This window comes from Hydra viridissima, unplaced genomic scaffold, assembly GCF_058129835.1.
Source record: "Hydra viridissima isolate aposymbiotic clone 2 unplaced genomic scaffold, HvirCarnegie_v1 scaffold_6, whole genome shotgun sequence".
NCBI classification, from domain to species: domain Eukaryota; kingdom Metazoa; phylum Cnidaria; class Hydrozoa; order Anthoathecata; family Hydridae; genus Hydra; species Hydra viridissima.
In genome coordinates this window covers 13,085,798-13,097,605 of record NW_028324305.1, presented here as the reverse complement: position 1 = coordinate 13,097,605, position 11,808 = coordinate 13,085,798, and the positions used below count along the sequence as shown (strand labels likewise).

At 27.4% G+C, this 11,808-nt stretch overlaps 1 protein-coding gene across 8 annotated transcripts in view; it reads left to right on the top strand.

Annotated features, from left to right (window-relative positions):
* The first annotated feature begins 168 nt into the window (after positions 1–168).
* LOC145190371 (helicase POLQ-like) overlaps positions 169–11,808 on the top strand; it is a 12,569-nt gene continuing 929 nt past the window's right edge. For 2 of the 8 annotated variants that reach the window (XR_016453145.1, XM_090089725.1), the window contains exons 1-14: positions 169–3,222; positions 3,604–3,782; positions 4,125–4,253; positions 4,489–4,560; positions 5,511–5,586; positions 5,703–5,800; positions 6,610–6,711; positions 7,000–7,148; positions 7,252–7,488; positions 9,256–9,502; positions 9,988–10,153; positions 10,299–10,456; positions 10,882–10,980; positions 11,576–11,752. Coding sequence is in view for 5 of the 8 variants with exons in the window: in XM_090089725.1 (XP_089945851.1) it covers positions 2,415–3,222; positions 3,604–3,782; positions 4,125–4,253; positions 4,489–4,560; positions 5,511–5,586; positions 5,703–5,800; positions 6,610–6,711; positions 7,000–7,148; positions 7,252–7,488; positions 9,256–9,502; positions 9,988–10,153; positions 10,299–10,456; positions 10,882–10,980; positions 11,576–11,752 (2,697 nt within the window). In the remaining 3 variants the exon portion in view is untranslated. Of the gene's footprint in view, positions 3,223–3,603; positions 3,783–4,124; positions 4,254–4,488; positions 4,561–5,510; positions 5,587–5,702; positions 5,801–6,609; positions 6,712–6,999; positions 7,149–7,251; positions 7,489–9,255; positions 9,503–9,948; positions 10,154–10,298; positions 10,457–10,881; positions 10,981–11,575; positions 11,753–11,808 lie in introns of those variants that run through there. The other 6 variants (XR_016453144.1, XM_090089724.1, XR_016453146.1 and 3 more) reach the window with 5 other exon arrangements.

Genomic DNA, 11,808 nt, shown 5'->3' with positions numbered 1-11,808 from the left:
GACAACCAAGTGAAATGACAGCTGACACTTTTAATGAGCGGTGTTGTAAGTTATAAAACTATATTGCTATGGTAGAAAACAAAAAATATCTATAATAGATTGTGAGAAATGAGGGGGTGCCCAAACCTCCCGACTGCCCAATGCTCCCCTACCTCCCCTATCCTATTTTAGATTTTAGATTTTTTTTTAGGTTTTTCAGATTTTGGCAGGCAATAAAGTTCAAATGCATCTTTTTTGTTTGTCATAAATCTGCCCTGAAAGTTTTCTTTGTGAGTTTTTTCAATGAATTTACTAAATTTTTTTTGGTAAGATTTGGTATCAGCTCTTTTACTTGAACTTTTAATTACCTTTAAGTTCAGGTGGGTGGTTATTTAGTTTTCAATTTTTGAAAAAAGTAATTTTAAGATATAAAAGCAGGAGTTACAATTGACCCTTGTTTTTCAGTTGAACATGAATAGTTAAAGTAAAGATTTTATTATGGAAAAGATCAAGTATTAATCATCCTGATAAAATAAAATAGTCTCTCATGGATAAAAGCTCTGAAGGAGTTTTAACCATGGCTTTTGTAGACTATGTTCTGTTAATATTAACATTTTAACTCATTTAATCCAGACTACTCTTTGCTTTAAGACAAAAAAAAACATGAAGAAAATGCAAAATCAGCCAGAGCACAGTCTAAACTTGTTAAAGCATCAAATAGTGTTACTTTGAAGCTATCTAGCTGAATATTAGCTACTAAAGAGCAAGTAACTACAGCTGAAATTGTTGTTTAAACACTATTGATTTGAACTGTTTGTTTGCTGCTGCTGCTGATGCAAGATATTTTTCTACTCATTGGATAAGCATTCAGCATATTAATGGTGAAGATAATGGAATAAACTGATAGGTTGTATAAGTTTTTATGAAAGTTCTACCAACTACTTAAGATTTAGTGGCAACGCAGATAATGCAGCATCTAAAAGGTGCATTTGTGTCAAGAAAACTCTAAATAACCTAAGTTGCTTGCTATAGCATACTCTCTTATTTTTTATTACTCATAATTTCAAATGCTCAAGGGATTTTGTTTCTTGGTTTATTTGATTTTAAAGAATTTATGTGCTTTATGTTCCTCGTTTTATTTTCTTATCATTTTTTAAGCATGTAGAGTTTTTTAGTATAACAATGTTAGCTATAGCTGCACATCTTCTGTTCTACATGTCCCTCCTTCCTTTACTCTATAGCTTAGTATAACAATGTTAGCTATAGCTGTGTATCTTCTGTACTACAAGTCCCTCCTGCCTTTACTCTAAAGTAGTGTTCTTATGGGTATTTTTATGTTATATATTGTATATATACAGTGTTTATTATTTTTATAAAGTTTTTATGCCTTTATGATTTTTAGAAATATATTTTAAAGAAATTGTCATAAATCACCCTGCTTTTCAGAGTAAAATTCTTTTTTTTACTATTGACCCTGTACTTGTATCAGAGCCAGTGACAAACTAAAGGATTTTCTTTAGTGTAGTTATGTTAACCATGTATAAATCTTTTCAGATAATCCAAAGCCTTTTTTTAAGATCCATCTTTGGCTGTTAATTTCAACAGTTTAATTGCTTTTTTTGAAGGATTCATTTTAGAATAACAGAATGCTAAAAATTCAATTGATGAGAATTCTATATAGATTGAGTTCTTTAAAGCTTCCTTTCTAACTTAATGCTGTAATGTTTGGATTCTGTACAAATTCTTGGAAATGACCTAAGAATCACATAATATTCTCTTTTATTACATTATTTCTGCATTTAAATTATTCAAACAACCCTAACAGTTTATTGTCTTTAGAAAAGAGAAGTGCATCCTTATCTACATGCCGAAATAAGAAACTAAATGCTTTGTTGAGAAACTAGAGCACAGTTAACAATATACAAAACTTTTTAAAACAATTCCTTTCTATTCAGTCTTAAAAGGAATGGGATAACATGGATATGCAAGTTGCTTAAAACAGTTTATGTGTACTTTAAAATGAGATTTTTTCAGATAATCACACTAAGATACTTTTAACACTCCTTCAAACCTGTTGCTTTCAAATCTTCCAATATAGAATTTTACAACTTTTAAATTGTAAAACTACATTGTAAGATTTAAATAAATCTTAATTTATTAGTCAAAATGTTACATTATTGCTCATCAGATTTTGTGACAAATTTCTTTGGTCAGATTTTTCATTGAATGTCATTGATATTATTAATCACTAAGTTACATAAAATTCACATAAAGTTCTTAATATTTAAATTTGTAAGATGAAGCAAGATTTGTCTAATAAACAATTATTTACACACACCAACCCCTGTGTATAAATTGAAAAAACTGTCAAATTTCTATAAATATTACCATTTTGACAACATTCTTCTCTTAAAGTATTATATATTTACACTTTTATGCTCTTTAGTTTTTATAAAAAGATTTCATGTAAAAAAGAGCTATTGGGACAGGAAAAAAGAATAGATGTTAAATGCAATGATTTCGGTAAAATGTCAGAGGATTTAAATGACTTTAATTTTAAACCTGGAAAAAAAGTGTTGATCCAGAAATCTGAAAATTCTAACTTTAAACAAAATGCTTTTCCAGAAAGTACTCCTACAAAATCTGTTGCTAGCAAAAAAAAAATTACGCCAAAAAGAAAGATAGCATCAAAGAAGAAGAAAGTTACCAGACCAGGTTATGTGAAAAATGATGAAAATAATAAAACAGTACAAACACAAAATAATCAAGATACTTTTGATTTGTGGGTTGATTCCATTCTTACTGAAACCATTCCTATTGAAACTATTAAGGAGAAAAATCTTATTTCAAATAAAGAACAAAGTAATTTCCTCAATGAAAAATATAACAATATTAAATCTGATTTTAAAAATAGCGAAGACCAAGAAAGCTGTTCTAAAATATTATCAGAATCACCAAACCAAATTATTGGCACTCATGATCAGTGTATATTATATTCTCCAAATCGTCAGATGAATGAAACTTATGATGAAAATACTACCCTAATAGACTCTCAAAAGTTAAACTTTCTTGAAAACTCAAATATTTACAATGATGACTCGGTATTTGCAGGTTTAAATGTCACTGAACTTTCTTCGTCCAATGCTTCCAACATTGAGCAAAACACAAGTGACACGTTTTATGACTTACCAATTAAAGTCAAGGACTATTTGTATCAAATTCGTGGAGTTGAAAATCTATATAGTAAGTATGCTTACTTAGTAAAATAGCACTAGGAGTATCTTGTGCAGTAGTGTTAGATTTTTTTCCCTTAACAGCAATATATGAATATATATATTCATATATTGTTCTTTATAATATATGAATATATGATGTAATTCTATATGAATATATTTATATTTTCTATATAAATATATATATAATTCTATATTTATAATATATGAATATATGATATAATATATGCAATATATGAATCTTTTTACTCCAGCAGTAAGGACTGATAGAAGTAAAAGATCTAATTAAACTCTTTTGCTTCAATCTGTCCTTACTGCTAGAGTGAAAAGACTCGTGCTCTTTTCTAAAGCTTTGTTTTTTATTATTTTGTTTTATATTTTTACTTAATAGACTGGCAAGATAGTTGTCTCAAACTTTCAGCTATCAAAAAACACAAAAATCTTATTTATTCTTTACCAACCAGTGGGGGAAAAACATTAGTTGCAGAGTTAATAATCATGAAGGAGGTTCTTAAACATAAAAAGAATGCCATCTTTGTTTTACCATATGTTTCAATTGTACAGGAAAAGGTATGAATATGTTATCATGATACTATCAAGTTAAAGATAGTGTTTAAATTGCTAAATAAATCTCAAGAAATATAAAAACTTTCATTTGATTGCATTTTTATGATGGTAAATTAGTAAGTGTAAATTTATTAAAGCAAGACTATAATTATTCTAAATTCATTTAACATTTAGAACAACTAATATAGACCACTAAATATCTGTCTATTTCCTTTGATTCAATTTTGTTTAGTAAAGGAAATAGAAAAGATAATTGTTTTAATCTCCTTTGTTTCTTGTCAGAATTAAACATTCTCATTATTTGTGTTTAAATGATCTGAAGTTTGTGTTGTTTTTTCATTAAAGGTTCGTGATTTGTCACCATTTGCAGTTGAGTTTGACTTTCACATAGAGGAGTATGCAGCAAGCAAAGGCATTTTACCCCCAAGAAAGCGACAAAAAAAAAATTCGGTTTACATTGCAACTATTGAAAAGGTATTGTTATGCCTTTTCACTGAGAATGAGTAATTTTTTTTTTTTTTGAGTTAATGTAAAAAGGTTTAAAACCAAATCATTAAAGTGTAATAAATTCTTAATCTAACTGTTAATTTATTTGTAAATAAAAGTTTTAATTAGTTTCTCTGTAAAGCCTTTTACAGATTTAAAATTGTATATTATGTTAAGGTTTTTTATGAATCGATTGCATAATAAGCAGCATTTTAATCTTAAGGCAAATGCAATTGTGAATAATTTAATTGAGCTCAACCGTGAAGATGAGCTTGGTTTGGTTGTTGTAGATGAGGTATATTGTAAAAACTTTTGTTCTTAAATAGTTTGTCATATTAGCAAAACTATGTAGTTTCTGTACCCAAGTTATGCTAAATTTATGTTAAATTATTCTTGCAAAATTACACTTTTATTGCTTTAGGATTAGCATTTTTTTTAAATACTAGTTTTTAGCTACTTTAGCTAGAATTTAAATATTATCAGTGTGATATTAGGTCTGTCATAAAGTATTGTGGTTGTTCATTTAGTATTAAGTCTGTCATAAAATATTGTGAAGAAAAAGTTTTGTAGATAAGTTGTTGCATTTCTAAATACAAAAGGCTTTATTAGTCTAAAATAATCACCTTCATATCTAACTTTCAAGAAATCAATGCCTCTTTCTCTAAACTGTCTGTTTTGTCTATCTTCTGTTTCATTTGATGCTCATTATAAAATTCCTTCTTTTTTATGAAGTTGTCCAAAATTCTAAATATATATTAGTCTGTAGAATAGTTATCTGGCAAATATTAGGGTTAGGCAAAACTTCATAATCAAACTTCATCAGTTTCTGTGTGAAATCCCCTTCTTTAAATTTGAAAATAACTAGTCATCAGCAATTGATGTGCTTTAGAAGATATCTGAGTATACATGCTGAATTCTTTAAACTGCCTCATTTGTGTTATGTCATTTGTCAAACTAAACAAGTAAGATAATCATTGACTTCAGTATTCAACAAATCTAAATAATTGCATTTTTCTACTTTACATAGTTTTGTGGAAAGTTCTATAAATATAATTGCAGTTGATACATTTAACAAAACTAAGGAATGGTGTGGAATGAGCATAGAATTCATTTTGCCTAAACAGATTTAGTTAAAGTTAGACCAAATTTTTTTGACTGATTTTCCTAATACTTTCAACATTATACTTCAAGAAGTAAAGTAATAGTCTTATCAGTTTTATAGTCTTTATTAACTTTGTGGTTTAGCTGCACATGATAGGAGAAGGAGGTAGCAGAGGAGCGCTACTTGAAATTTTGCTTTCAAAGGTTCTTTTTAAATTTTGTAAGTGGTTAACGTTAAAAAAATGGTATTAAAAGAAAAAATAGTATTTTTAGATGCTATACCATTAGTTTTTAAGTTCTTTTTAAAGTATATTTTTTCTTTTTACTTTTTTTCAGCACACACTCAAGTTATTGGAATGAGTGCAACCTTTGGAAATATTGAAGAGCTAAAAACATTTCTCAGTGCTGAATTTTATGTCAATGAATTCAGACCGGTTTGCTTAATAATAAAACTTTATAAATGTATATTTGTTATTCAATCTTAACATAAAAATATTTAAATAGTATCGTTAGAATTATTAGTGGAGGAGAGTGGGAGGGAGAGGGGGAGGAGAGAGGAAATAATTATTCTAGCACATTTTTAAGGCAGTGAGTTTGTTTTTATTCCTACAATTGCTTATGTATATCTATAACTTATCACTCACTCAATTTATTTAAGCTATTAGCTAGATGTTGGTAATTTTGAAATGTGTAGTGATGTTGTTTATGGGATAGAGGTTAAAAACAAAAAGATGTGAGGATATCTCAAGGCTCTGTGTAATAGTAGCAGTCTAATTTAATTTTAAAATCATGCATAGACTTGTTTTCTTGTAATATTTTCTACTACTACACCTAATAGAAACAAATTTTTCAAATTCAGCTAATTTTAAAAAATTTTTAGAAATTTTAACTCAAAAAAAAAAAAGTTCTCAGACTTAAAATAAAATCTATATCATTATATACTTATCTATTAATCTGTAAGCTCCTCTATCTCAGTACCCCTGGTATCTTCTCTTGTATATCCATTCCATTCTCATCCTCTTCTGTCTCCCTTCTTAATTTGTTAAGTTTTTTTTTAATATTTTTTCTGTATTTGTGCATTAGTAATTTTCATCTTTTGTGTTGATTGTTATTGATTTGATGGTTAAGTAGAATTATTAGCATCTTATTTATATTTAAAAAAAAAAAGATAAAGAAAGAATGCATTATTTAATGACACTGAAAAATAATGAAAGTTTCTTCACTATCTTTTTCTGTGCTGTAGGTTGAATTGGTTGAGTATGTAAAAACCGGTGACATATTGTATCAGATAGATAAAAAGTCAGAAGATTTATACTTGAATGTTCGCAAAATTACACATATTCAAGTAAAATCATTTTTAATGGTTTTTTTTTATACTTTAAACAGAAACTTACTGCAAGTTACTTATAGTATTTTTTATACTATAAACAGAAACTTACTGCTAGTTACTTATAGTATTTTTTATACTATAAACAGAAACTTACTGCTAGTTACTTATAGTATTTGTATTAATTATTTGTATCAAAGTTTCATAATAATTATAATAAAATATTGGCAGAATTAAAATATTCAGACTGATCATGAACAAAGGGATAGTTTTAGTTTTTATAGCATTCATTATTTAAAAAAACAGAATATGCCATCAGTGTTAAAGCCATGTGATCCAGATCATATTCTCACGTTGGTGCTGGAAGTTATACCTCAAAACTCTTGTTTAATATTTTGCCCCACTAAAAAAAACTGTGAAAGTGTTGCCTTAATGTTGGCCAAGGTTATGCCCAGGTGTGATAATTAGTAAAATTTATATAAGTGGATGAATGAATTATTTTTGGTAAATTTATTAATTTCGTCTTAAAATGTTTGATTTAAACATTTTAAATTTTAGGGAGTTTTTGGAGATAAGGAAAGAAGAGCGTCAGCAACTTCTCCAATTATTAAAAAACACAATTAATGGTGTTTGTTTTACACTGAAATCTACGATTGTATTTGGAATTGCATATCATCACAGTGGATTGATAATGGATGAACGAAAGCTTATTGAAGAAGCATATTCTTCAGGAGTTTTATGTCTTCTATGTTGTACATCTACACTTGCTGCTGGTGTGAATTTACCTGCCAAAAGGTTCGATTTGATTTAAGCAGTATAAGTATTTTTGTTTCTTTGAGATTTTCAGAAATAGTAAAAAAGATATTTTTAAAAAAAAGCTTAAGGTTTTTTAACATTTAGTAGTTGAATTTTAAAGAAAGTTAGGTTTCCTCTTTTTTGTAGATTCCATCAAGTTTTCAGATAAATGTATTATTTAAGATAAAGAGTATGAACTTACTTGATCTATAAAGAGTTACACAAAGAATCTTGTTCTGGTAGTGTTAATCTTGTGTTCTGGTAGCTTTTAATTTTAACAGTTTTGATGTCAGTCATAAGCCAACGTTAAAAATCCAACTTTGTGTAAAGAAAGAGGATTTCTTTACATGAAATGAGAAATATCCAATATTCTGACATCTGACTACTTCATAAATATTTGATAATAAAACATTAATGTGAGAGGTTTAGTTTGTGAACTTTTAAAATGTGGAAACTTCCTATGTTTAGATATACAGTTTAAATGAGCAAATTTATTAATTTGCTATCAATTTCACCTATAACCCAGGTTGTAGTTGGTGTTTTTTTACGCTTTTGAGAATGATAACTTATCATATAAGTACACAGAATTACACACTGTCAATTAACAAGAATTTCAATTCATCAAGAGAAAAATGGAGCAAATATTAAATGTATTACTATATCAGGAAAACTTATTTTGGTATATACCTCTACTGAAGAAATTAGTTCTTTTTTGATTACAGTTTTACAATATTTGATTAAGAAATTTTACAGAAAAACGGAAATCCTAAAAGATTGAGCAATTAGAATGTTTCATTTAAACTTTAAAGGATGAAATTAACATTTTTCCAGCAAAGAAACTATTTTTGTGAAGAGTAAAAAACCCTGAATCAAGTTTACTGAAAACATATAAATTTGGCTGTAAAAAAATTTAATTAGGGAGTTTTATTCAATGCTCAAGTAAGCCTAATCACCTTGTTAAAGGTATTATGAATAAATATATGTACAAAGACATGATTAAAGATATGCTGCCTCATTTGAGAATAAAAATGCTAATCATTAAAAAGAATATCTAAACTTTAGGAAATCTTGAATTCTGATTGCAAATTACTGACTCAAATCCTACAGAACACTTATGAGAACATTTGGGTTGCCAATTAATTGATAGAAAATTAAAAAGCAAAAAGGATTTTTTTAAGGATTCTTTGGAAAAAAATTTAAATTTTTTAATGTATCAATTTTTCAAATCAAGTGAACCAATTTTTCAATTAAAATGAGCCGATTTTTTTTCCAATTTACCTTAAAAATTTGGTATATCAAGCTTGAGGATTACTTCTTGCATCACTCCTCAAACTTTAGATGATGATGTCTCATCATCAAGATTGTAGGATCTAACCAAGTATTAAACTCATAATTAAGTTTTAATTTATCTTCATAATTTCATAATTTAATTTATCTTCATAATTGTAAAGTTTGATTTAAAGTCTGCATATTAATCATTTTCTAATTGTTCCCCATTTCACATTCATTTATAAATATTTGTTTTAACAAAGTTTTTTTGGTGTAAAATACTTAACTTTATTAGTAATTTTCTGTGAAAAATTTGGTCAACAAAGAAAAAACATTTTTTTAAAACTTGAAAAGTTTGTTTAAAAAAAAAATGAAAAAGTTATTAAAAACCGAAAAAAAAAGACCATCTTTCCCAAACTTTTCCAGGCTTCTTCTCTCTATATGCGTTATTCATTAAATATTTTCTTTTTTCAATATTTTTTTTTTTTGTTGTTTCAGAGTGATTTTACGCTCTCCATATATTGGAAATGAGTTTTTAACAAAAAGCCAATACAAACAAATGATTGGAAGAGCTGGCAGAGCTGGGATGGATTCATCTGGAGAAAGTGTTCTAATTCTTCAGCCAAAAGACAAAGAGAAAGCACGTGCACTACTAGAAGGGCCAATCGGAAGTTGTCGAAGTAGTTTAACTTATCAAGATGGAAAAGGTTTCAGACATTTGTTGTTGTCCCTGTTAGGGCTAAAGGTTTTTATATTTATTATTAAGAAAGTTTTGTTAGTTTTCTATCTAATGAAGAGACACTGTAGTATTTTTGTTACAGGTGTCAAACAATTTAACTGATATTTATCCTAATATAAGAAACTTAACAAATTTAACTGATATTTATCCTAATATAAGAAACTTAACAAATTTAACTGATATTTATCCTAATATAAGAAACTTAACAAATTTAACTGATATTTATCCTAATATAAGAAACTTAACAAATTTAACTGATATTTATCCTAATATAAGAAACTTAACAAATTTAACTGATATTTATCCTAATATAAGAAACTTAACAAATTTAACTGATATTTATCCTAATATAAGAAACTTAACAAATTTACTTTTGATCTTTAAATCTTTTAAATCTAAATCTTAAAATTATTTATAAGATCATTTTTAGTTTTTTTTTATTTTTTTTAAAGATTTGCAGCTGTCTTAATAGCTTGGAATCTTTTTTAAAGAAAACACTCTACTTCATACAACTTGATGAAACCAGAAATTGCAACCTTTATGATGATATATCCAGAGAAATCGATCATCTAGTGAAACTTAATATGATTGTCTCTATTAAAAAAGAAAAAAATCAAGAAATTCTGCTGACTTCTCTCGGACAGGCAACATTTAAAGGTGATTTGGTAGTAATTCTATGCTATTAAACATCACATAACCAGTCTATGAATCTTTTCCTATTTGCACCAAGGAAATTATTTCCTTTTTTTTTTTTTTGTTCGTTGTTCATTCAGTTTTTCATTCTCTTAAATTTCATTTTTAGGTTGTATGGATATCGATAGGACTCCGTTTGTTTACCAACAATTAAAGCATGCTCAAACTGGAATAGTACTTGCTAATGAGCTTCATCTCTTATATTTAGCCACTCCTATTGATCATGTTGATAATTTATTTTTAAAATGGATGCTTTATTACAATCAGGTCATTTTTTCTTTTCTTTTTTTTTTTTTTTTTTTTTTTTGAATTTTCTCATCACTGCTTCTTTATATTCTTTGAAAATTATTGTTTTAAAGAAGTAGCATCTTAGAAAAAAGTTCTACTAGACCTGGACCGTACAGCAAAAGATGACTTTTTGTTTTTGTTGGTTTTACCTCACCTTTTACCTTTTACCTTTTAACTCACTATTAAATATTTACTCGTTAAACAATTTGTTATGATTCAATTTTCTACTATCATAAAAAACATCAATAGCTGTGTGAGCTAGTTACATGAAGTCAACTGTTTTTTTTATTGGCGTATTCAATTTTTCAAGAACTTTTACTTTGATTACATTCAGAAAGTTACTTATTGAAAATTTTTAAAAATTCAAAATGAGTTTTTCATTCTAAATATGCTTAAAACTTCAGGTCAATAAACTTAATCCGGTCGATCTAAAAACAGCGCAGTTGATTGGGGTGACAGAAAATGTACTGAGTAAAAAAGCTTCCGGTAAACGGTGCAATAAGGTATATACTTTTTAAAGCACTATTATTTGCGTTTTAATGATATTTATACTATAATATAACGATTAACGTAAAATACAATATAATTATTAAGATAATATATAATAATTAGCAAAACAGTAGAAAACTTTAAATTTTTTGGAAAATAAAACCGCCGATTGAATGTGTTTACCTTAATCACATGAAAATTATGGTGTGTGATAATAGTTGTGTCGAGTTTTAATGTTAAAGAATATGGCCCTTAAAGCAGGAAAATGAATGTCGTAAATGAATAAAAAACTGGATAAGAGGCTTTACAATAATATATTTGAGTGGCTGTAATAGAGGCACAATTACAGTCATTTAAAAAAATTAGAAACCACGATCCTTTTTGTTAGTACTCTACTATAGTACAGAAATTTAAAGAGAATAGTTACAAAAGTATAAATTATAGGTAAAATTCAAGAATAAATGAAGATAGAAGCGAGCTATATTTACGAGTGAAAAGTTTGATTTTTATTCTGAATTTTTCTAAATAAGATAACAAAAAAACTATTCAGTTGCATTTTTTTTTCATCGACGAAAGTTTGTACCAATATTTGTTTCAAACTTTTTGTAGGATTCTTTCGACGAGTTCATTTACAAACGTTTCTTTTTGGCTCTGCTCTTATTTGACCTCATGAAAAAGAAAACGGTGTTGCAAGTTTCAGAATTGTACGAGGTCTCACGTGGCTTTGTTCAAAATTTGCTTATGTCTGCGATATCTTACACTTCACTGTTGATTCATTTTACAGCTGTAAGTGCTTTATAAATTACCTGCTTACTTAAAGAGAAATTCTTCAATAAAAGCTC